This window comes from Hoplias malabaricus, chromosome 10, assembly GCF_029633855.1.
Source record: "Hoplias malabaricus isolate fHopMal1 chromosome 10, fHopMal1.hap1, whole genome shotgun sequence".
NCBI lineage: Eukaryota > Metazoa > Chordata > Actinopteri > Characiformes > Erythrinidae > Hoplias > Hoplias malabaricus.
In genome coordinates, this window is record NC_089809.1 from 8,925,567 (window position 1) to 8,952,654 (window position 27,088).

The 27,088-nt window shown below is 40.1% G+C and overlaps 1 protein-coding gene across 6 annotated transcripts in view; it reads right to left on the reverse strand.

Moving 5' to 3' along the window:
• Positions 1-27,088, reverse strand: part of cadm4 (cell adhesion molecule 4) — a 276,527-nt gene that overhangs the window by 12,190 nt on the left and 237,249 nt on the right. For all 6 annotated transcript variants that reach the window (XM_066683337.1, XM_066683338.1, XM_066683340.1 and 3 more), the window contains 4 exons: positions 25,527-25,814; positions 20,421-20,582; positions 17,823-17,913; positions 9,065-9,237 (listed from right to left, as the gene is read on the reverse strand). In XM_066683337.1, the coding sequence (XP_066539434.1) occupies positions 9,065-9,237; positions 17,823-17,913; positions 20,421-20,582; positions 25,527-25,814 (714 nt within the window). The remainder of the gene's footprint in view (positions 1-9,064; positions 9,238-17,822; positions 17,914-20,420; positions 20,583-25,526; positions 25,815-27,088) is intronic.

Below are 27,088 nucleotides of genomic sequence, written 5' to 3' on the forward strand. Positions count from 1 at the left end.
TATGAAAGTATGCATTAGCAGGCAGAGCTAGGACAGGTCAAGTACACATGCTACGAGTACTGCACATGCATATACTACAAAAGTTTTGGCACCATTAGCCAACATAGGGCATCTGTTAGCCAGCATAACAGATCTGGCTAGTTTGCATTCTCCTCTAAGCGTGTTGAGCTGTTCGATGCTGTTGTGTTTGCTGCAGTTTAAAAAACACAAGAGGCATTTGACTTCACGTGTCTCAGAAGAAGCATGTGTTTGCCTTCACACTGTCAGGTTGGAGGCACTGTGTTAGATTGGAGGATCCTGATTTAATGTGTGAAACTGGTGATGACTAAAAAGGAGAAAACTCTTTCTATTATTTAATACAGGAATATGTTATTACAAAGTTTCCATGTAATTAAATGGGAAAATAAAATAAAAAATTGGACCATTGGTGCCAAAACTTGTGCACATGACTGTAGGCAAATCTGGGACAAGCAGGCAGAGAGCCAGATACACAGATGTGGATGTGTAAGTGTGAGTGAGTTAGACACGGGGCTGCCATCTGGTCGCCCTGAGCCTTGTTCCAATTCGCTGCTGATATTAAACAGATGTTATACTACATTGGCCACTGTGGGCCACTCAGGTCAGTTTGAAGTTCTGAAGTGGACATCAGGGGAAGTGTAGGGGTGGTTTGGTCAGTTAAGAGTAGTTCTGTTCCTCTCCCCGCCAGCAGGGTGCAGTGGAATGCTGTTTTCCATTTTCACCCCATCCCAATTTCCCAATATCTCTCCATATCACAGCTCGTTCATCTCTTTTGTCTTGCACGCACTCACCTGTTTCAAGGCAGTAAGCCTATCTGTCTCCTGGCTTAATGCTGTTTCTCTTCTTGATGAGTATGTGGTGTGTGTCCACTGCTTTATTTTCAGTTAACTACATTCCCATACCATTTGAAAACTGCCTCTATTAAATACTCAAATCCATCATTCTCAGTGCTGCAGTGACACTGACGTGGTGGTGGTTTTAGAGTGTGTTGCATTAGTGTGCTTGGATCAGACACAGCAGTGTTGCTAGAGTTTCTCACACTGGAACAGTTTCTATTCACTAACCACTCTGTGAGACACACCTACCTCATTGGTCCACCTTGTAGATGCAAAGTCAGAGACAGCTCTTCTGTTGCTGCACAGTTAGTGTTGATCGTCCTCTAGTCCTTCAGTGGACACAGGACGCTGTCGGCTGGATGTTTTTGGATGGTGGACTAAAGCGTCTAAAAAGTCCAGCAGCTCTGCTGTGTCTAATCCACTGTACCAGTACATTACACACTTAAACATTACCACCACCTCGGTGTCACCACAGTGGTGAGAATGATCTACCGACCTCATAATATCTGCTCTGTGGGTGGTCCTGACCATTGAAGAATAGAGTCAATGGGATAAAGTATGCACAACGAGTTGTACCATTTAAATGGTCTCCTACTCATTTAAATCTTAGTAGTTGGTTGTAGTTTTATTTTCTGACAGTTAAGGTTCTTATTCAGTGGTCATGATGTCTGGGCTCTGATGTGGTTAGTTCATCGTCCTGAGCTCATCAGCAAATTATTTGATTCATTTACAAACATTCTTCCTTTTTGCCTATTTCCTTTTCTTAGTAATGGCTGTTTTATAGCTTCGCACCCTTCTGGACATTTTAATTCTGTCCCAAAACCTAGGATGCTGTCTACACAGAGAGAATTTTATGTTAAAATGTGTGACCTCCTGACAGATTCTTAGAGACCTTAAATACGCTGCCTTCTGAGATACCTTAATCTGGCCAAATTTTAAGACAGCACTGAACATTTCAACAAAGCAAGCACAACTTACCTCTATTTTACTCTTCTTTTAGAGCAAAAATAATGAAGATTGCAATAAAAAAGGAAGTGCAGAATCCATAATGCTAACACTAGTCACATGCTTTGGGCAGGAATGAGCCATGACAAAGTCGATCTCTAGACTGCAGTTTGCTCTTTCAAATTTTAAACTTTTGGTTCTTTTCCACTACATTGTACCTACTCTGCACTACACTACTCAGCTCTACATGCTTTTTTCATTCCTGGTACCTTGTTTCCTTCCACTACCACAGCTCCCTCCCAAAATGGAGATAGCAATGTCACAAAACACCATCTGTAACATGAATTTCATGGAAATCACAACATAGAGGAACTGTTTTCAAAAAGCACTATAAAGATCCATCTATAGCACATTCTCCATCAATCTGAAGAACACTTTCATGATGCAAAGGACCCTTTAATCATGCAAAAGGTTTTTGTCAAGTGTTCAAGGTTCTATACAGAACCATTTTGTTTAATAAATAGCCTTTAAAATTTTCTAAACTCATGGTCCTCACTTCTTTTCCTTACGCACATGGATTTTCTTAGATCTAATGTCCTCAGATATGTTTACTGAGAAATTTATAAGCTGCACTTAATGCCTATTTGGATTGGAAATGAAATAAAGTAATGACACTGTCTCACTTTTGCACAGTACTCTATCTTATTTTAATAGAAAAACTTTATTGGTTTTGGGGTCATATGTGCACATTAACAGGGGCACTAAGCTGGGCATTAACTGGACACAGACAAATATCTGCTGCCCCTTTCAGTTCCTCCCTGCAAAATTTTTCTCTTTAAGAGAATGCCCTCTATCAACATCACTCGCTCTCTCTCTCTCTCTCATTTGCTCTCTCTTTTTCTCCCACCCACTCTTTTCCTTCCTCTAGCTCTCTCTCTCATTTCTTTCACTTTTGGCTTCACTCTCTTCACTCTAATGACTTCCACACATCTTTGCCCACACGTCCATTTAAATTCTGGACGCAAACCCATGAGTCCTATCCCAGTCAGTTTTCATAGCAGAGGAGAGCGGGGCCAGGGTAGCGATGGGTATGACTATTCAAAACATACAGATCCCTGAAATTAGCCTGGTATTGGCTTGCAGTTTGGAATGAAAATAACATTAAATGATTAAATGTATGACAAACATTTTGCATAATCTGACTTATTCTCTTTTTGTGGGTAGGATGGCAACCCTACACCCTTCATAACTCAGCATGATGCTAGCCAATGTGTTAGTGGTCTCCTCCAAGCGTGTTGAGGTCTAATAATATTGCGTTAGCGGCAGCTTGAAAAGAAGCTGTGGCTGGCCTCGAGTGTTTCAAAAAAAGCATGTGACGTCTTCACTCTCTCACCTTGGCAGCACGGCGTCCTGGCTAGTGGGAGGGATTTTATTATGAGTAAATATTGTGGAGAAATCTTGTGTAAAAAAAAAAATTCCAAATTCCTAAAAATGAAAAAGAAAACCGTTCCTGATCCTCACCTCTCTGGTCAAAGGTCATTCCTGTGCTCTCATTCCCTATTCAACCCAGCTTCACTTTCCCATTAACATTCCTAATGCAGATCACTGTTGGCAGAAAAGGAAAAATACATCTTCAATTAGCATTTCTCATCTGCCTTCTTTTTGGTCTGGGTTTTGCAGAGTTAATTAGAAGGCCCTGTCACTCCCTCCAATTAGTGCCGCCGCTCGCTAAAGGGCCGCTTCCCTACCAGTCCCCCAGGGCTAAGACCAATGCTCAAGCCAGCACTGTCTCCTCGTCTTCATCACTGCCAGAGCCACAACCAAAGATTATTTCTATAATTAAGTGAAGAGATAGAGTAACATCTACTGAAATGGATATTAATGGGTAGGTTGCAACTTAGGGTGGCACAGTGGCGCAGCAGGTACAAGGGACCCGGAGGTTGTGGGTTCTGTCTGTGAGGAGTGTGGTGTGTTCTCTCTGTGTCTGCGTGGGTTTCCTCCGGGTGACTGCGTGAGGTATGTGGTGTGTTCTCCCTGTGTCTGTGTGGGTTTCCTCCGGGTGACTGTCTGTGAGGAGTGTGGTGTGTTCTCCCCGTGTCCCCATGGGTTTCCTCCGGGTGCTCCGGTTTCCTTCCACGGTCCAAAAACACACGTTGGTAGGTGGATTGGTGACTTGGAAGATTGTCCATAGCTGTGAGGGTGTGTATACCTATCCACTGCGTTGCAGTGCCAGTCCCTAAGCCAGGATAAATAGGGAGGGTTGGGTCAGGAAGGGCATGCGGGGAAAAAAACTTTCCTATGGGTAGGTTGCAACTTGTTAATACTGTAACAGCTTCTGCTTTTCTGGGAAGCAATTACACCACATGTTGGAAATTTGTTGTGAGGATTTGACAGCATTCAGTGTTGAATGTGTCCATGAGTCAATAAATACCTGATTCCAGTTCATTTTTAAACTTTATTTGCATAAATAGAGGTCTTTCTGTGGTCTCAACATGGCTTTAAAGGTGACATTCATGGTTTCAATCAATAGAATTATGAGGATAAATCCATGTCTTCCAACATAAGTGTCAGACCTCACTAAAGTTTATGTGGCTAATTTCCATCAAATCCTCACATAAATGTAGCAATATCTAGTGTAAAGCCCTCCCTGAAGAGCTGTCGCAGAAAGTAGGCCAAACTATCTCCCTAGATTTTTGAAGAAATGTCAGATGAGCATGTCGTCCAAAAATTTCTGGCAACACAGAGACACTCCTGGGATCAGTTACGGACACCACACTCCTTCTTAGTCTTCGTCTTCCTCCACTTTCCTCGCCCCTTTATCTCTTTGTCTCTCTCTCTCTCTCTCTCTCTGATGCTCTCCACTCTCGTCTTTCGCCCGCTCAATCTTTCTTATCAGCGCGCTTCACTTTCTCCTCCTCCGCGTGCAGCCATTTATTCTCACCCTCGTTTATAAACAGCCCCGACATAAAGCGCCTCTATTAAACTGACGCAGCAGAAGAACCTGCAACAAATTGGCTGTGTTTTCACCTGATTTTGCGCTTCGGAGGCAATCACAGGCATAAAAAAAATGAAAAGAAAAAGAGTTTTTTGGAGGGAAAGATAGATTGAGGGCCCTCTCTCCTTGCTCTGTCTGCGCTGGTGCTGACTCATCGTCTCTTCTCCTCTGTCTCCTTCCTTCCCCACTTCTTCAACTTTTTCTTTTACTCCTTCTCCCCTACGGGTGCCTTTCAGCCATGTTCCCTCCATTTTCCTGGTTCTTGATCTTGCGAACTGGTCTTGAATTTGTTTCAGACGGAGAGCATGTTAAAAGAATAATTTATAGTTTTCTCCCTTAGACCAAATGTAGTCGATTAGCCAGGACACGCCGGGTGTCTGAAGTTTATGTCGTTAGTTTAGCACTGAAGATACAAGGCTAAAATAGTCTAAGACGCAATACTAGATTATACCAATGTTTCCTCTCATATGAAGTGCAACTTTTTGTTTCTTGCTACTGTAACAGCTTCTGCTTTTTCTAGGGTGTCTTCACACCAAGTGCTGGACCACATTGCTGTAAGGATTTGATAGCAGTTGAAAAGCATTGGTGAGGACAGGTACTGATATGGAATGATTAGATTTGGATCGTAAACACCATTACAACTCATTCCAGAAGCTCTGGATCAATCTAGATCACTGTTCCTGAGCCCTGGTCCTGGACATGTTAGTAGTTTCCCTGTTTTAACACACCTAGTGCAACTGAGTCGCTGAATCAGACTCAAAATGCACATGTTCGGGAGAGATACAGCGAATAAACCAGTAAAACTCCATCTAGACCTCCATGTCTGCCTGCTCTGACTGCCAGAAATGACTCTGGAAGAAATAAGTGTGCAATATAATTTTTTTTTGTAGCTGTAGATTTCCAAGAATAAAGTCAGAATATTTCCAGAAATAAAGTCAGAATATTTAGAGGAAAATTTACTATATTCTGACAAAGCGAACGCAGCCAGAAACTTATTCTTAAGCAAATTATTCAATATCAAATCCAATAGATATCCTGTATTCAGCTAAGAATGTTTATATTATTACGGCTAATTATGGCTGCAGGCACTGGTGTGTCTGTGTGTTTGTTTTGGCTGTCAGATGGATGTAGAGCGTTCATTTTTAAATACATTTTAGATTGGAGTGACTTTTAAATTTTGTCAGTTTTGTCACAGAGACCCCAGGGTTTGCACCTGTTTTCTGCCAGGGGCTTGTACTAAACAACTTTGTCAGTAATAGATGACCCCTAAAGTCATTAAATTCATCCATTAAAAGGCATAGATCTGAACATGCTTGGAGGAGAACACTAACAGCCTATCCTTTTCAAGTCATTATCATGCTGAGTGACGAGGGGAGATTACTCACCCAGAGTCAGTGTGGACTGTTAAACTCTACTGAACTCACAGCAAATGATGGCTATGCCATGGTCAGGGATCAAACTCATGTTTTTCTGGCAGCCATGAATGTAAACCTTCTAAACCATGAGGTAAGAGAACACAGAATGTCTATCCCAAAACCTAGTGAGCTGCCTTACTATGTCACAGTGTGCACAACATATAGGCTGTCCCACACTGTAAAATGTCTTTTAATTTTACAGTGAAAAACTGTAAAACCATGACAGTAAATGACTGTTTGATTTGTAAATGACATTTTTTGATTTTGGGTTGCATTGGGGTGATTATACTGTGTATCTGTGTGTGTGTGTTTTTGTTTCTGTGCATGTTGTGTCAAGATGGAAAGTTCACCATCAGCCTGTTTTCCGAGTGCTGGAGGGTGGCACCCAGATACTGCAGATTTCTTTGCTCCTTTCGGCAATACCTCCTTTTAAGGGGTGAGTATAGGATGCAGTATGGCTATATCTAAATATATCTCAGTCTCCATTCTCTCATTTGTCACACTATGTAAATATTAATTTTATGGCAAAACAATGTTTCTTTGTTATTTTTATGTATAAAATAGAAAAGTACTATTATTTGGACCGGGTGGTGGTTGGTCGTAGGGAATTATCATTGTCTACAAGAAAAAAAGCACAGAGGTGCTGGATCCACGTGAATAGGTTGCCAAATGCATGCACTCCAAATAAGAGAGGTGCTGGATCAAGCTTTTGTAGAAGGATCCATCTCAAGCACTGTTTTTACTCTTCCAATCCAAACTTAATATTCCTAATGCAGCCGCTTTTTCGCTTGAAGTTTTCCTTTTGCCTAATTTCGTATAGATAACAAGTATGTCATTCCCTATCAGAACCCATATAATCAATTTTTCTTTGAGATGAGCAAGTGTGGTATCAGAGCAAGTGTTGATGATTGATGATTTAGGCCTGGTCAGTTTCTTAAGGTATAAGCTTCTGTCACTTATCTCCATCACTCATGTAGCTCCAGTGGAAAAACTAAAGAATCCGACTTCAGACATCAAGAGGAAAGGAAATGTAGATGTTATTTTGATGTGCGAGTCGCCAAACTATTCCTTTAGCCTCAGACTATCTTCCTATTAGCTTTGAGGGGTGTCTGCCTGGGGAGATCCCTACGTCCCCCTCCCTCCGTTAACAGACAGCCGGGCAGAGAGAGGTAGGAGGAGAAATGAAGGAAACGCGAGAGAAGAAGCGAGAGGGGAGACGTCCTCTGAAGTACAAGGGAGCATCAAAGGCGACACGCTTCACCAAACGTAGCAGTAGAGAGAGGAAGAAAGAGAAAGAAACAGAGAGAGAGAGAGAGAGAGAGATATGAAGGGGGGGGGGGTGGTGAACGTGATGAAAGATGACATTCCCACCCACCTGGGCTCTTGGAGATGCCTCGTTAAGGCGCTGCGTTTGATGGCTGCCTTTACCGGACAAAGAAAGGGAAGAAAAAGAGATGGAGGGAGCGAGAGCGCGAAGGGTCTGCCTCGAGAGACCTAATTCCTTACATAACTGCTCAATAATAAATCAGCCCTGCTGCTGCTCCTGCTGAAAGGTGCTATGCCTGTAGTCACCGTTAGCGCTGGAGAAGGAGACGTAGAGAGTAGTGGCGCTCTGGATCAAACACTACATGGTCAGGGAGAGAGAATGCAAGGGTAACTTTTTTCCTTCCTCCCTAATTTTTCCCCCCAGGTTTTAGTCACTGCTAATTACAATCACTGGCTAGGACTTCACTGATCACAAAATGCTGCCAAGTTTGAAAGGTGAGGATTAGCAAATGTCTCCTTTGGAAAAATATGATTCGGGTGATGTTTTTGCTTGGAGGAGATCACTTTTTACACGCTCAGATAATAAAGTACCATAGAAATACATTATTGTCATTAAAGGTACAAACAGTGTAAAACAGCAGTGGTGTTAAAGTCCAGTTGTGTTCCCTAAAGGTACATTCTCACTTCTCCTTTTATTATAAAACCTTCTAAAATAAAATAACGTGTCATGGACAGTGGTGGACAAACCATGTACTTGAATAAAAGTACAGATACTCAAGGTAAAACATTACTCCAGTAAAAGTCCTTGTTGTAGATCACTACTTGAGTAAAAGTACACAAGTATTTACCTTCAAATGTACTTAAGTATCAAAAGTAAAATTACCATGACGTATTATGGCTCTAATGTCGTATTATCATTTTTGTAACAAGACTCATGCTTAACACATTGTAAGTGAAAAGACTCTAGTGTCACTCTTGGTTCCCCAGTCTTTGAACAGAATGTTATTAATTAATCTGACATGAATTAACACAGCAGAAATGGCCAAAGATTAAATAAAATGAATAAGGTTATATCATCTGATTTATGGGTTTTGGAATATTTCTTCTGGTTTTTGCTTCATGCATTATGTTTAATAAAACTGAGTGATTTGTGACGGCTACAGATCCGTAAACCGTGTATATGAATGAATAATAGTCACTGATGACTCAAATACAGCCAAATACTAAATGGTACATATCATTTTGTTAATTTATAATGGTGCTAAGAACAGAAAGTGATTACTTACAATCTCACATTTGCACAACTGTTGACTTAAAAAAAAAAGTCTGCTTTTGGCATTATTAGTTTTAGGCGAAGAAACATTTCCACTTGTTTTAGCACTGTGACTGTGTTCGTTTGTCTCCTAGCCACTTCTGGAGTGTCTGGGCTTTAAGTTAAGTCTCGAGGCTCTGAAATGTGAGCCTTAGGGATTGTAATAATATGAAAACAATCAAATGATAAATAATATTAGCCCCTGCTTTGAGAACATTCTTTTTTTGAACATTTAGTTAGTTTTTCCTGCCCTTTGACTGTAACAAACATTCCTTACCGTACACCAGCAGTGTGTAGTGGTCAGCAGCTCGGCCGTAGTTATTGTGCGCCTGACACAGGTATGTGCCATTATGGGACTGGCTGAGGCGAGACATGACAAGGGTATTGCCAGATGTCTCTGCCCTTTCTGGCAGAGTGTCATTCACTCGTGACCACTGGATGTTGCGTGGCCTGGAGAGAGAGAGAGGGAGAGAGAGAGAGAACAAAAATAAAACACACTGAATATGAAATTGGTTCCTATTAGACATAATGCTCTCGCAGGATATCTGCAGGTATCAGCACATTCAGTTCAATGCTTTTAAAGTCTTTTTTAATGGCACTTTGAGGCATTTTTAATGCTGCACTGAGCCACTTGTTACTCATTAAAGCTAAATTTAAACAGCATTGTGGTTGAATGAAAGCACCAAGCTGAAAGTCGTGATGACTGAGAAATCCACAGAGGACCTTTTACTGACGGGGAGGGCCACTGTGGCTATCAAAAATATATCAATTAAAAGTTGTGTCTCTAAGGTGTTAGTCAGTGGTACGTTCTGAGTCTTCAGGGTCCAAAGAAAAATAAAGTATTCAAATTCTGATGTGTTAGTCTGGGTCAAAATTTGAGTCTCTGAAAGTCTGAGTCAGTTTCTTATCACCGAGCTTCAAATCGACACTCTAGTCTATGAAATAAGTCCAAATCAATCCTCATGTCAATCCTAAGTTGCTAGTTTTTTATCAAGTCATGAGTCTCTGTGTTGTGAGTCACTTTCAAGTGAGAGTCTATAGTCCCTAAGGTGCAAGTTTGGGTAGAGTTTTGAGTTTGTGAGTTGTAAAACTCCATTTTAAGAAAAGTTGCAACATATTTAAAATGCAATTAAAAAAATCTGCAGAAAGAAAATAGTTCTAATGTTGTCACTGAACACCTTGATTGTCTTTTGTAAAAATAAAAACATTTACAAACTAATGCCTGAAACACACTCCCAAAACGTTGGAACAGGGGTAATCTAAGTATAAAATGTTTATAGATATTTCATGTCACATTGTTTTAAAGCATTGCACTAAAAGTAGGTGAATATGAAAGGTATAATATGAGCATTCACCAAAGGCTCAGTCTTTGCAAGCAAAAATAGGTCACTGCCTGTCACTTTCTTCCAAACCTTATGGGAGAATTGTCAAAAAGTTCAAACAGAACATTTTCAATGCAAGATCACAAATAATTTAGGTGTTTTATCATCTACTGTGTTTAATATTGAGAAATAATGCAGGAAACCTGAAGGAATACCAGTCCATGTAGGGATAGATCGGGCACCAGTGTTTGAATGAGTGTGATCTTTAAGGCCTCAGATGGCACTGCATAAGACTTGTTAGACCTGCGAATGTAGTTCACCTTTTCTTCTGTTTTGTTATTAGTTGGGTTCTCCTGGGTCGACCAGGGGAGGATGGGCTCCCCCTTGTGAGTCTTGGTTCCTTTCATATATCATATATTCCTATCATATATGAATAAAATTTGATTGGCTGTTTAAAAAGGAACTGTCATACTACGATGATAAACGTAATCACATGGGCTTGAGACTACTTCAAAACCCTAACCCTAATCTGAAACTCTATGACACAAGAAGAAAGCCATACATCTATTCTATGAGGAACAGTTAACGGGTTCTCTGGGCCCAAGCTCATGTCTGATGGTCCAAAAGACAATAGTAAAATGCTGTTGTCAGAGGAGTCCACGATGTAAGGGACCATCCATTTTAACAGCTACAAGTAAAGAAAGCAAACATCTCTCATTGTATGTTGGGGGGTGGTGGATCAGTGACCAGTGCCGGGCCTTATTCTGTAAATGCTACAGTGACATAGCTTTGTAGAAAATCATGAAGAGGAGATTCAGGCATCTTAAGCAGCTTAAAGCGCTATTTGGACAGGATTAGTTTTACCTGTGGATGTGGGGGTAGAGTAATTATTACCTGAGTATCTCAGTAATTTTAATCCCGTCCGAGTACACCATTTCAGACATTTTTTCGAAGTGCACTCTCCCATTTCAGGAAAGATTCCTGAGCCTTTTACCTACTGTAAAATGAGCAGCAAAAATGACCCCAGGTTATATTATTCCCGTCCAAATTCAAATATGGGGTAATGCATCATATTCTGGAGAAAAGGAATTTTTGTGGGATTTCTCAAGAATGGAGGAGCTGAAGGAGGCGTTTAGTGATGAAATATGCAGTTTTAGTAAGATCTCAGAGGCTGAACGACGCACCATGCTCAAATCCACAAAACAACCTATAGGCATGTTTTGTCCACACTAATTACCATTAAACGGTTCATAATATTGGTTATAATAACTGTGTGAAGGATTAGTAAAGTTTTTTTTGCCAGTTTTTTGCCTGTTATCATTTATTAAGGACTAGAAGATATGTTTTTGGTGGGAGGGCTGATCTCAGAACAGTTATGACAGTCTAAAAACTCTAGTAGCTCTGCTGTGTCTGATCCACACTGTGTGACGGCAGTATGTAAATCGAGTAGCCCCTCCCATCTCTGTTATTTTCACTGAGATTTCTTATCCAGTGTGAACCCACCATAAATGTTATCGACGTCTTGTGGAAAGATTAAACTACCCCAGCTCCCCACGTAAAAACTAATCCCATCCGAATAGGGCTTAAATCTGTTATAAAGCTAGAATGGGCAAAAAATCCACTTGCAAAACATCAGTGATTTGTATCCTCAGTTCCCAGATAATTTAATAATGTAAACATGCACCTGTCCCAGCTTTTTTGGAGTAAGTTGCAGTGTGTATTTTTAAAATAAATTCAAGTTGTTCAGTGTAAACAAGATACATGTTTTCTTTATGCTTTTGCCAGTTAAATAAATAATGATTTAAGTGAATTAACAAATCACAGATTCTATTTTTGTTTTTGTTTGTTTGTTTTAGTTTTTTTTTAGAGATACAGAGGTAGCCCTAACTTTTCTGGAAATGGGGTAGACAATTAGCTGCAACTCGTCTTAAACAACGAAAGCTCATACATTTTACACTGGCATTAAACTGAGAAGAACATGAAAAACGTAGTGGTACAAAAAGCAAAGACTTAGAAAGAGGAGGAGAGAGAGAGAGAGAGTCGCTGGGGACCTGGAGCTGAGGCCAAGAGGATAATGGAAGACAGACTATGGGACAAAGAGTGTTAAGGGACAGAGATTATGAAAACCCACACAGACACACACACCCACCCACATATAGCCACAGGAAAAGAAAAGATCCTTCATCCACGCTGGCTAGATTACAATCTCTCTATCAGCTTTGCCAATAATCCTACCGGACACTTTTAATTAAAACCTGCCCAGGACAGCCTTACGTCACACACACACACACACACACACAAAATGGACCAAGAAAACAGCCCCAGGCTGCTGATAAACACACCCTCCAACAATAGCGGACGGTGCTTAATTGGTGATTAATGTCAGACTAGCAGGATCGTTATAGCTCTATAACGGATGAAGCAGCGTTCATCCTTCATCCCTCCATCCTTGCACTCGTTCATCATTATTGAGCTCCCTCCTGCCCTTACACACACTGGCATTCTGACTAAACAGCGTGTAGCCACTGCCCGCTGCCTTCTACAATACGCTTTATGAGCAAAATTTTGCGGACACCATTTTTCTTTAATGCAGGGTATTGAGTGTGCCCTCCTTTGCTGCAGTAACAGCTTCTGGGAAGACTTTGATGACATTTTTTGATGGCATTCAGCCTTGAGGACATGACTGAGGTTAGGTACAGATGCTGGTTGATTTGTTCTAGATCAGAAAGCTCATCCACCTCATCTCTAAGGCATAGAGAGTTTTCCATAGTACTCAGTGCTGTGCTGGGAGGGCTATATAACCCTCTAGCTCATACTTGGCTTTGGACATTCTGAGAATTGGCTCATGTGCAGCTGTTTAAGATAATTTCATTAAATTATTTAGTTCTCATGCACTATAGCTGTTGTTGTGCTTTTGTTTTTTAAAGCACCCAACAAGTGGCACACGCTATTTAAGATTTTGTTTTCCCTGGCTGTCATTTTTTTTTTGTTTTTGTTTCTTCCTTCTTTTTCACACTTGCCACCCTCCTGTGCCTTCCACCCTCCATCTGTCCGGACCCCTCCTCTCGTTCGTCCTCTCCATCTTCTTCAGCGTCCCGCTGAGCCCATCGTTTTTTTCCCCTCAATCCGTCATCTGTCTGTTCCCCCATAAAAGGCCTCAGCCTCAGTTGGAATATAGCTGTCCCACAGTTTTACGTCTCTGTTTTGTCCCGCAAGGTTGACCACACTTCAAACTGTGTCTGACATCTGAGTAGAACAGCGCACTTCTTGCTGAGCAAGCTGGTCAGACTTTTAAAAGACCCCCTGAGCTCAGATTGTCTTTTTAATGGCTAACTCTCCTTGGGTGCTCTATTATGATTATATCGACAGATATTTACCTCAAGTGACTTCCCAGCGTAAGGTTAACATTTTTCGCTACCATTTTGGAATAAGATTACTCTGTTGTAAACATTCTGTTTATTAATGGTTATTAATTAGGTTGTAAACAGATTAAAAGTCTTTAATAATCATTTATACCACATAGATAGAAAGGGCAACAGTGACCTGTTATTTGCCAAATAGTGAGCCCACGTCCATCTACACTGTTAAACCTCAGATCTTGCCAAATACTGACCTTATTTTGTCTTCTCCATCAGCCGACATTAAACGAAACATATTATGCAAAACTCACTTTTTGTATTTGGGTCTGTTGAAAGATTGTGCTGTCAGGAATCATATACTTCTACGAGCCGACTTACTGTAACGGCACACTAGGGAAATTTGCATAGATCCACCCTGGCATTCGTGAAGGTGTTTGTGCAGCAGAGCTGGTCCGCCCGATACACTTACTACGCACATTGTGTACGGCCCTGCAAATGAATGAAGGCCCCCGTTTTAAGTTAGAGGTAGAGTTTGTGTATAATCAGAAGATGAAGAGAAACTATCCTTCAGGATATGAAAAGAGTTAAAAACAGACTCCACGAGACTGAGCTGCAGGTGTGAGGTAAACCTGTGACTGTTCTTATAGAGGTTGGATTGTAAATAAACAATAGCCTACATACATAGCAATGGGAATATATTTAGAGGTGGTGTGCACTGTGCAGCTGCTCTCTATGACCTTACAAGCCTTGCAGTGCCACAGTGTCATGAACCAAACTTTGAAGCTGAACATATACTGATGTTTTACCAGTAAGTTATGTCTAAAAGTTACTTACTATTTCAAAACACATAAAAAATATGCTATATATATATATATATATATATATAGTGCCACTCATTTTTCTATTGAAAACTCATTTCTCTACTTTACATAAAAATGGCATGATGTAGCAGCTCAATTCTGTATTTCTCAAATCAGTTGAAGCCAACTATGGGTCACTATTTTAAAACAGGTAATTGAAGAGATTGCAGCTACAGAACAAGCCACTGCTAATGTACTTAGAGAATGAATGTTGGTCTGAGAAATTTAAAACTGTGCACTCAGCTGTCAGCTGAAAAAAGATAAATGATGTTGGTATTAAAATGATGCCTATTAAAAGTGTCTGGCACCAGAATGCAGCGGCTGCTTGATTTAAGGTGTATTTTTTTCTTTAATATGAAGCCAGAGCATGTTAGATTAGATTGAGATTATGTGTGACTTCTTGATCTCAACTTAATATTTAAACTGAAATGCAGTGCCACAAATATGAAGCGGAATCTGGCTTGTTATTCCAATTTTCCACAGTAAATGCTAAAGCTGAAGTTTGTAGCTTAAATGTTCATTTTTAGGCTGCAATACAGTGCAGCTAGCACAAAGCATGAAGTCGGCTTTTTAAAGTGGAGTGAATAATTTAGACAAGCCATCTCATAAATAATATTCATTCATTCATTCTTTGTCTGTAACCGCTTATCAGATTCAGGGTCACGGTGCATAAATAATATGATGGATTCAAATTGAAACCTAAGTAAGTTCTTCTAAGTAGCCTCACAGATGAACATATGAAGTAGTTGTGCACACAGCTGGAGGCTTTCCATATCAGACAGATTCTCACAGCGGGCTGGTTCAGGCATGGGGCAGGACCTGTGTAATGTGCGCAGGAGGCACGGCACAAACTGACCCTGAATTCTCCAGAACATTGTACTATAGGAGTAAATTCCAGGAAATCAGGGAATTAGAGATATATTAGTATAGATTAGTAGATCTATTTATTTTATTTTTTATTTTTACTATTTTAATAATTTTAATAAATGCCCTTTCTGTTATTGCACTCGAACAGCTTTTTGATCAACTTTTTACTATATAATATAAAAGTTCTATTTTAATAGCTTTTTCATTGTTTTTATTATCTTTTATATGTTTAATTCCTGTACTGTTATTTTTCTTTACTGCTCTGTAAAGCACTTTGAAATGCCATTGTGTACGACAGGTACTCTATAATGTACAAGTGTTAAGGATACTACCGTTCACACATTCAGCTCCTCTGGGTTATATCCAGAAAAGTTCTGGATCTCGGTGCATGTGTGAAAGCTCTAGTGTCTCATTAAGTTGGAACCCAAAATTCAATATGTGTTTAATATGTTTAAACAACTTTTTTCATTTATTACTGATCAGATCAGTAAAAAAAAAGCCTGAAATACAGGGATGATATGAATGCAACTAAAAATTCACCCTTTAAACACACCACCCATGCACGCATATATATATATATATAGTTCAATACACAGTTGTTATATTTGCCAAATGCCAGAATAATGAGAGAGATAGAATTTTTAAAGCCATTTGTATTATTTTCTGCAAGGTCAAAAATTTACATACATTTCATTAGTATTTGGTACCACTGCCCTTAAACTGTACGACTTGGGTCAAATGTTTTGGATGTCCTTCCACAAGCTTCTCACAATAGGAATTGCGGGCCCAGTCCTCCTGACAGAACTGGTGTAACTGAGCCATGTTTGTAGGCCGCCTTGTTCGCACCTGCCTTTTCAGCTTTGCACATACATTTTCAATAGGATTGAGGACTTTGTCATGGCCACTCCAAAACATTGACTTTGTTATCCTTAAGCCACTTTGTAACCAGTTTGGCGGTATGCTTTGGGTCATTGTCCATTTGGAGACCCAAGCCTTCCTGGCTGATGTCTTGAGATGTTGCTTCAGTATTGCCACAATGTTCTTTCATCATGATGCCATCTATTTTATGAAGTGCACCAGTCGCTCCTGCAGCAAAATAACCCCACAACATGATGCCGCCACCCCCGTGTTTCACAGTTGGGATGGTGTTCTCGGGCTTGCAAGCTTCTCCCTTTTTCCTCCAAACGTAATGATGGTCATTATGGCCAAACAGTTCCATTTCAGTTTCATCAGACCACAGGACATGTCTCCAAAAATTAAGGTCTTTGTTCCTGTGTGCATTTGCAAATATTAATCTGGCTTTTTTATGTTTGTTTTGGAATAATGGCTTCTTCCTGGCAGAGTAGCCTTTCAGCTCATGTATCATCAATACAGTACTCCTTTCACTGTGGATAAAGACACACTCCTACCAGCTTCAGCCAGCATCTTCACAAGGTCTTTTGCTTTTGTTCTTGGGCTGAGATGCACATTTTGGACCAAAGCACGTTCATCTCTGGGACACAGAACCCGTCTCCTTCCTGAGCGGTATTGTGGCTGGACATTCCCATCTTGTTTGCAGTTGCGTATAATTGTTTGTACAGATGAACGAGGCACCTTCAGGCATCTGGAAATTGCACCCAAGGTTGAACCAGACTTGTGCAAGTCCACAATTCTTTTCCTGATATCTCGGCTGATTTCTTTAGTCTTTCCCATGATGTTATACAAAGAAGCAGTGTGTTTCAGGTGTGCCTTAAAATACATCTAATTAACTCAGATGTTGCCAATAAACCTATCAGAAGCTTCCAAAGACATGATGGGCCGTCCCAAATTGTTTAAAGGCAAAGTAATCTTAGTGTATGTAAACTTTTGACTTTGCAGAAGGTAATAAAAATGCTTCTCTCTCTTATTTTTCTGGCATTTGGCAAATATAAATAATTGTGGTAATCCTAATCGACCTAAAACAGGAAAGGTTTATTCTGAGTTCATGTCAGACAGTGAGAAAAACATGCATGTGTGTCTTTTTATATTGTGTATGTAAACTTCTGGTTTCAACTGTATATATTCAAAACAGAGAGGTATCCATAGATGGAATGAAGGGAAGAGTACCCCTAGACCATATTAACTGTTCTTCAGACCTCAAGATATATTTGTTCTTATATGAGTCTGTTTGTATTATTAACTGTATATATACATAGCTTTTACTGTAGAAATGTAAATTAGTCAGTAAAACAAACAGTGAACTGAGCGGAAATGAGAGAACAGGGAATGAGAATAAACGAGGGAGCTGAGTAAATGAATAAGAAGATGAAGCTGTGCATAGATACAGTATGTGGGAATTTGCTTTTAAGCTCGTGTACAGTCATGTGAAGAAGTTAGGACACTCCATGATGATCTTTTCATTTGCTCCTGAGCCTGTTGTGTATTGGCTGAGATTTTCCATAAGAACAGTGAAACAGGGAAGAGAGAAAAAAAGAGGAAAAACAGCAACCTGGCAAGAACACTCTAACCCGCACACACAGATCAACCCCCTTCTGTGCTGTAAACCCACACACACAAGCATGACAGAGAGAAGAGACAGGGACACACACACATACACACACATCCTGCTCACCCTCCACAACCCACACACACACACACAGAAGACTCACAGTGGATTTCCAGTGACAGAGCAGGTAAGGCTGAGTGAGTCTCCCTCTCTGAGAATTCCCGTCGGGGGGATGATCCGCACAGTGGGGGCGACTGTGGAGACACACATCGACAACAAAGGTTCAACTGTAGCTTGTCACATTCCGCCACATTGGCGACACACACCGCCTCATCCAGCCATGACATCACCACTTTTGTCTGTCGGGAAAAGGCGCCAGAACAACCCCATGCAAGTATGCCAGAATCAGTTCTACACACTGCTTTCCAGGGGCCGAATTATAAGCATAGACTGCAGTGATTTTCTAAGTGGGTATGGCCAATTGCAGCACACAATTTCTCTTTATTTACAGAGTGTACCAAAGGTGCCATAACGTTGGAACAGGCCACAGGCTAAATTCATATTTTGACTAAATGAATACCACCTAATTTAGAGGATTTAGTGATATTTCAAAAAGTATGAATAGGGCAAGACATATCAAGCCTTTTATATAAACACGATATGCAGTAATGGCTTTTATCGTTAAGACCATTCATTTTTTCTGTATTAGAAAAACAGCTTTGTCTCAAGGTCGTAACACACTAAGCTGTTTTTTTTATTATTATTATTATTATTACAGTAAATATATTCAAAATAGTAAATAATTAATGGTATCTTGCACATCAGCTCTGATTTTCAGATGGCGACAATTCAGCACTATTTTATTCGCCCTCTTGATTTCAGCTCATTTTCCTGGCGACAAATACACACCGACCAATCATTTTCAGTGTCACAACCAGCTAATTGGCTCAGTTTTTTTTGTCTCAGCACCCAAAAATCTTTTAACAGACAGAGGCAGTGGTGCAGAAACACTAGAGAAAAAAAAGACTTTTGACTGAATAGATGTGTCCAAGAATATGTCCAAATGTGTGTGAAGGCCCCTTAAGGCTGATTCAAAATGAGTTACCAACAACAGTGTCATTTTATAGTTCTTGTATGAGATGGTGAAACCCTCTGTGCTCTCAGCATTTGCATTTTTCTGTGATGATATGATATCTTCACTTAAAGAAGACATTTTGTGTAGTTTGAAGGTGGCAATGTTTGGAAAAATTGAGTCAAATTAGATGTGTACATTTTTATTTTTTTTTTAAATCACAGCCAAATTTTTCCTCATATTTGCATAGCGTAGAGTGTGTAATGGCCATCAAAGTTCCATATATGGGCATGCCATTTGGGCTTTTTGCTGGAACCAGGCACTTTTTTAGCACCTGCTTGCTTGTTGTTTCAAGTGAGCCAAATAGGGACTGGACCATGAAGTGTAAACATTGCAGAGCGCTGATTGGCCAGACAGACTTGTCAATCATGACAAACTGCAGACAACCAGCACAAACTAACCATTTGTAAAATCTCCAGTAGATAAGACATTGGTTTTTATTTGATTAAAAATGACAGCTCATAAAATTATAATAATTTTGAAGAGGTACAACATTTTTGAGAGCTGAATTGTGCAAGAGGAATGAAAATGCTCTTCTGATCTGTCAGAACAGATACATGGAGCTAGGTTCAGTACCAATGAGTACACAACAATTAATCATACTTCCACCGTGTTTGTGATTTTCAAAGCCATTAGAAATTGTATTTTGCAACATCACTGGCCATATTTCAGTGGGGGAGCTGTGAGTGTGTAGAGCAGAGTAGTGTAGGTACAATTCAGTGAAAAATCACCATTTGTTTTGGTCCTTTCTTGTCTCAATCCCAATGCTCAACAAATCAGCATTATTTACAGCACAATATGGAGTTGTGGTTTTAAAGGTGAGCTCATTGGTGCCTCTGGTGAATATTTTTATCGTTACAACAGCATAAGTACAAAAAGTACAACAGCAGTGTATTACTAGCAGTGTATCCGTCGGGCCTTGTTTACTTGCATGGGGTTTGTGCTGGAACTTTGACATTCGTTTTTAAACTCTTGCGATGAAGTGCAGGGAAGAAATAAGTGCTCAAAATCCTTATTTAACAAAGAGTATCCTACTGTTAGTTTGCTGATAATTCACTTAAACACAAGAAAACAGACTTTTAGAACATCTAAATAAATAATTAGAGAAATCACCTTTTCAAAATAAAAGTTCAAAGCTCATATACTAATCCTGGTCTCTTCCAGTGAAGGAAGAAGCTGCTTCCTTTGACACATGAGAAGCCACATCTTTCTGAACTGCCAGTAACACAATGTCATTGGACAGTTCAACACATTTGTAGAGGAACAGTAACTGCCCAATGATGCATGTTAGATGATATATGCCTGCATTGGCTAGCATTTTGCTGAGATCTGGAGGAAGTGATTGGGCTGGCCTATACACCCAGAGAAAGCAAGGTCATTTAAAGGCCTGGATGGCTAACTTGAGGTCTCCCAATGACAGGGCCAACACTGGAGCCCAAGCCAATGGTTCTAAGCATTTACACAGTGCAACTGATTTTTGGAGTTATACAAATTTTGCTAGCAGCTGTATTTCATTCCCCGCAAAATCTCTGCAAGAGAGCGTTCATAAACAGATGGTTGTTCAGGAGGCTAATAACAAGCGCTAATGAAGCTAATCTGGCAATAAGAAGATTAAGGCATCAGTCTCACAGTGGACGTCCAGGCGGTAGTGGCGGACCCTTTTCTGGCCCACCAGTGCTGGGTGGGATGCCTCGCAGCTCAGAGCGGCACCGTTATCCTTCCTCTCCACAGGCAGACGGATGGTGTTGGACACGCTGACTGTCTTCCCATTCTCCTGCTGGGACACCACACCTAAGACACAGAGGCCAAGAGACAAAGATATTTCATTAATTATTTGAGGCCAATTTTGGAGATTGTCCCCAGTTATGAAAAGCTAAAACTAGGAGGGGTGTCTGGTTTGCCTTGGTTTAATTCTGTAAGTTTATATCTAAATATTAGTGCTGTCAATATTAACACGCTAATGCATGTGATTAAATTGGAAATTATAATGCATTAATTCATTTTTAATGCAAATGAATCATTTTAATAAATAATTCACTTTATAGAGTCTAGTGATGCATTGCTACTCTTGAAGTCAGGAGGTAGATTACATTATTCTTATGCTGCAATATGGCTTATCATTACAAGCTCTCAGCCTTGATGTCTCTCTCTCTCACTCTCACTCTCAAACACACTAGTGATTTGCGATACCGCAGATTTCCTTTTGGTATTGCCAATGCCGATACCGATATTTTTGAATCGTTTTTATATCTGATTCAGAAAAGGCAAATAAAACATTTAAAAACATATTCAACTTTAACATTTTTGTAGAACTATTGTATTTATTTACTATTTACTAATCCCGCCACCACAGTCAGTTATAAACTTTGCCTTTTCAGTTACTCACAACTGGGGACAGGGAATCAGTTCCTATACTGTGCCACTATTTATGGTGGCATTTTATTATTAATAGACATAATAGAAGATATTAACATATAAGCAAAAAAAAAATATATAGATATTTTGGAGTCAGAATCTTAAATGAAAACGCCAGGATCGCCCATCCCTACCGCACCCACACAAACAGCTGCTGCGAGGAGTTTGGCACTTTTTTTTCTCTCGCTCCCTTAATCCACACATTTCTCTCACAAAGTTGTTGAAGCTGGAATATGGAGGTGTTTTATTGTCTGAGCTGTGAGCTGCATGCAGCAGTGTTCTCAATTAAAGCTTGTGTCTGGGCTTCATTGGGTTTGATGTATAACACCCTCCTTGAAACATATAATCAACAGAATGAGAGATTCTAATTCAAACATCATAAAAACTACTCTAAAATATTATAATAAAGTAAAAAGAACTGTTGTGCATTCCACTCTACACATTTATTTATTTTATTCCCCTTCCAAAAAACAAGCACTAAAGAAGTATTAGCTTTTTAACTTTAATTTAATTTTGATTAATCACAGAATGTTGTTGTAATTAACTTGATTAAATTTAATAATCAGCTGACACACTACTAATAATCCAAGCTTGTCCATCATCTCTTCATCCATCATATTGGAAATAAACATTATGATATGTATGTATGGGGAATAAAATGCATTATATATAGGGTTTTGTATCATGTACCAGGTGATCTACTGTGATGAAATCTTATGGGAGCAGCTGACAGTGAAACAATACAACAACAACAAATAACCATGATTACACCTCCTCAGAGAGCCATGAAACATATCCCCTGTGGACCTGAAGGAACTGCCGTATTGCTTCCCTGTACTTTTAATGTGGAAATTGTTGGGAAACCTTGAAGTAGTTGTTCTCAATCCTGGAGTTGGTGGACCACTGTCCTGCACATTTTAGAGATTCCTCTGCTCCCAAGCCACCTGATGCAACTAATGAGCTAATTAATAAACCTCTTCTGAAGTTGAAGTGGGTATGTTGGAGCGAGGTGAAAACACATGTAGGGTAGTGGCCCACTAGGAAGAGGTTTGAGAAGCTGTGATGTAAAGCATCTGTCATTTGATCAGGGGTGTCTAAAATAAATTCCAGCTAAGACTAATATTGCAAAAGCTGATTAGTGATAGTAATCCTTGTATATGAAATATTTTCAAGTACTACATCGTATTACTGACATGTGTGTGATGTCATCCACTTCATACCCACCTTCTATAATACATCATTTTGAAGCCTATAGGGAATTAATGGTTAATTAGCAAATGAGTAATGTAAACCCCAATAAGGATAAGAGAGAGAGAGAGTGAGAGAGAGAGAGAGAGAGAGAGAGAGAGAGAGAGAGAGAGAGAGGGGGGTGGAGTGGTGGGGTTGTAAAAGCTGGCAGACTGAAGGAAGTGTAGGCGAAAAGCACACTGAGCCAAATAACTTCAATTGTGTGACTATCACAGAGCTTTACACTAGGGAGTGAAATAGGCTCCAAGGCACACAAACACATAGCTCCACATTCACTATTCAAGAATAATGCCCAAAATCATATCCTGTCTCCCTTTTCAAACATGCAAACAACCACAGTTTGCATAGTCTTTCTGGTCAATTTGTGTATTCAGTGCTTTTTAATTAATTCTGAATCAAATCAGTCCAGGTTGAGATTGTATATCTCATATTGATTCATTGAGTCATTTAAAATGAATCTAATTAAACTGAATTTTGAGATTTAATTATTCACCGAACCATTTTGTTTAGAAATGCAGCTGAACTGAATTGTATGTATGCACTAAATCTGAATCATTGCCTAAAGCATCAGAATCAAATGCAATCATTTTAATTATTGATTTCACACTTAAGTGAGTACGTTTATAGGGAATTGAATCAATTCTAAGAGTAGCGAAAGCCTACATGATGTAGGGCTGTCCCGAATACCATTTTTAGGACTTCTGAGCTTCACCTGGGAAATTCTGTGAATATCTGAATATTTGGGAAGTAGAGTGGTAACAAAATTTGCTTTCAACCCCTGCTTTAAAATCCCTCCCTCCAGGCTGTGCTGTGCTGTGCTGTGCTCAGTGCGGCTTCGCTCGCTACCTATGCTCGCTAACTAAGGTCACTGAATATACACAATAACCCGTTTAACCAGAGGTGTTCTAATTTCAGGCACAAAGCTGAGAAAATGAACTGTGGCATTGCCTTGCTTCATTGTATGTGTGTTTTAGCATGTTAGGCTGTTTTTATATGACTTAGGCTTCATTAGCATACAGACTTTTATGTTGATGAGCCTGAATATGAGTGGAGTTGGGAGAGCACTGTTTTTACTGCTGCAGCCTGAATGTGGTGGTGTGTTGCCAATGTCGATAGCCACATTCATCCAAAAAGCTGAATATCAGAATCTCAAAATTAGAAACCGAAAACCTACCCAATGAACTGATATCTGAATACCCGAAAACTTGGGGCCAGCCCTTTTGTTCAGAAAATCAGCGTCAGTGCTTGCTTAAAATTCAGGCTGCACTGTGGTTCCCAGCATGGCTCTGCTAGCTGAGCCGTTCACTAACTCATGCATACATGGTGCCACTAAGGGTACAGAGTGTCCATGGAGGTGTCGTAATTTGAGGTGTAAAGCTGACAGAAATGAGTTGTATCTTTGCCATGCTTAGTTGTAAGTATCTTTTGCACTGAAAGTCTTTCTTTAATGCACTTATTACTTCCTGGCATATTGTATATTTTGTATAATTTGTGCTGTAGTTTGAAGGTTAGATCCTCTTTTGTAAGTCGCTTTGGATAAAAGCGTCTGCCAAATGCATAAATGTTAATGTAAATGTAAAGTAGTTTCTTGTAGCGTGTTTTGGCTGTTTTAGGCGTCGTTCAAGACTTTTATGTTGAAAAGGCTGAATACATGTGGAGTTGGAGGGTTGCCTTTATCGCCACATGTATCCAAAAAACTAATATCCGAATCTCAAATTTATAAACCGAATTCCTACCCAATGAATGAATATGTGAATAGATGAACATTTGGGGCCAGCCCTGATATGAAGCATTGAATAATTTGCCTTAATATTTTGATTGAATCAAATCAAACTACCAACATACCCGTAAGTTCAATATACTTGGAGGAGAATGCTAACTGTCCAGACCAGCTATCGTGGCGAACAGGCGCTCGTGCTGGCTGGTATTGTTCTAGCGACAGGAACAGAATGAGTGCCATCCAAAGAGAGCAAGGCCAATTGTGTTTTGCTGGAACTCTGCCTTGGACAGGTTAAGGTGTCATTTTGTCATGATGTGCTGAAATGAAATAATTTCCCAAAGTGTCTAAATTCTATGGACATATGGTGAAATTGTATATTACATGATGCACCAAATCCTTTCCAAAAGAATCATAATTGAATAAAATTCTTAGCGGTCAGGTTAAATTGAATAATTTCCTAAAGAATCAAATGAGGTCAGAGATTTAAACGATAATGAGGAGAGATGAGGAAAACACACACATACACACACTCAAAGGATTTGGAAAAGCACCTGTGTACAGCCCTTAACACACAGCTGAGACCCCTCTCTCTGTGTGTGTGTGTGTGTGTGGGTGTGGGTGATGGGATGCCCAAGTGGGCAGATGGCCAGATGGACAGATGTGTCTAAGAGTAAGAAAAAAGTGACAGAGTCTCTGACAGATGAACAGCTAAGAGATTAGAGGACAAAAGAGACACGGCCTACAGAGGAGAGATAAAAAGCTGAGAGAGATACAACCCAGCAGAGGAGAAGAGTGGAGAAGAGGATGAAGGACTGATAGAAAGAATCAGTCGCTGACAGAATGAACAGAGCTGATGGAGGGACAGACATATCAAGTTAGCCACTGACAGAGTGAGTTAACTAATGAATATAAAGAGGTTCAGGGACCTGAGGATGGATCAAAGTGAATATAACTAATAATAAAGATGAGCTTATTCTCATTTCTGCCTTTTAAAATGTACATCTATATTCAACAGAAGCTGTTTATCTGTTGAAGCTGTTGAAACTATCACAGTAACAGCACTGTTCCAGCTGCATGTTATTTATTTTATACATACAACTTATGTAAATATACCTAGTTGCTACTTGCACTGAATCTGATTCTAATCCTGAGTCTATGATTCATATTCCGTTTCTGACTCTGGCTGCAAATCAGATTTTATTCTGACTCTCATTGTGATTCTGTCTCTGATTTTGATTTTGACTCTGAATTTGATTCTGATTCTAACAGTGATTCATGTCCTGACCAATTCTGCCTTGGATATTGATTCTGATGTTATTTGATTATGAAGTTTCCCATACACTCATACTGACCAGCAATCTCTCGTCGCTCTCGGACCCATCGCAGTGTTGCGGGGGGCTTGCTGCGGGGAGACAGGCAGGTAAGCTCCACCTCTCCACCCTCCACCGCCTCTGTCTTTACTTCCACTGTGGGCACCTCTGGGGGCACCACCACAGACAGCGTGGCCACCTGGTGGTGTGTGTCGTCTGTGTATAGTTGGCAGAAGTATCCACCCTCATCCGACACACTCACGTTTGACAGAGTGATCCGCACCATTCGCGGCGTGAAGAGGAGCATCTGAAAGCGGTCATCTTTCAGAGCTAGAGAGAGAGAGAGAGAGAGAGAGAGAGAGAAAACAGACATATGGTTGTTAAAATATACTGAGAGCATGGAACAGCAATGAAAAATTTCATTAGACGTTAGAGAAGAAGATAGAGCAACAAACCTGTTCCCATCCTTCCACTCTGAAAAGAAAATGCCACTTTCTGGGTCTGAAAGGGTGGGAACTAATAAAAGCTGTAGTAAGAAAGTTAAAAAAAAGACAGAACGAGAATCTAAGCTGCTGGTTTTCTCCTATGACCTCAAGATCATTCGATTTGTTTGGGATTATTTGGGGAGCAATAAATGCAACCATCTTCTACGTCTAGGCTTTGAAGGTATGGAAAAATAGCCCTGCAGAGAGGTGAAGGAAATAGGAGAGAAACTCTGTGAACAAACCTGAGACAATTCTAAATCAAGTATAAGTCCAGACTCAGTGACCACAGAAATTGGAAAAAAAATAAAATAATAAAAAACCTCAGCTACCCAGAGAGAAAACGCTACAGCCCTTGTCTACTTGTTAGATACCCTTATCTTGTATTTCCACTCACGGTACACTTTATGAGGTCCACCTATCTTACAGGTCTACTATATAATGTACAGAGTATAGCCTGACCACTGCTGCACAATTTATTAGCCCTCTCTACCCCAGTCATCATGGGTCAATTACTGAGCACAGAATTGCTATTTTTAGCTATTATTATAGTGGTGGACCATTCTCAGCAGGGCAGTGACCTGGACGTGTTTGTGTCTGTGAGTGTGTGTGTGTGTGTGTGTGTGTGTGTGTGTGTTTTTGTCTCAGTATGACTGCTCGGTTGAAAATGGGCCATAACCCAAGACTATTTCAAAACTAGCCACTCATCACTGGCTATAGTCTCTAAATATATACGTAATTTCCTGCATTTTGTAAATTGGTTACATTTAAAATAAATTCTCTGGATTAGAAACACCTGCTTTGTATCTCACTCACTGTCCATTTTATCAGCTCTACTGTATATACTGGAGCACTCTGTAGTTCTACACTTACAGACTATTGTCCACTTGTTTCTCTGCATTTTTTCTTATATCCATTTCACCCTGCTCTTCAAAGTTCAGGACCCCCACAGAGCAGGTGTGATGTGGTGGTGGATCATTCTCAGCGCTGCAGTGACACTGACGTGGTGGTGGTGTGTTAGTGTGTGTTGTGCTGGTGTAGAGTGGGTCAGACACAGCAGTGCTGCTGGAGTTTTTAAAGCCTTCAGTGTCTCTGCTGGACTGGGAATAGTCCACTAACCAA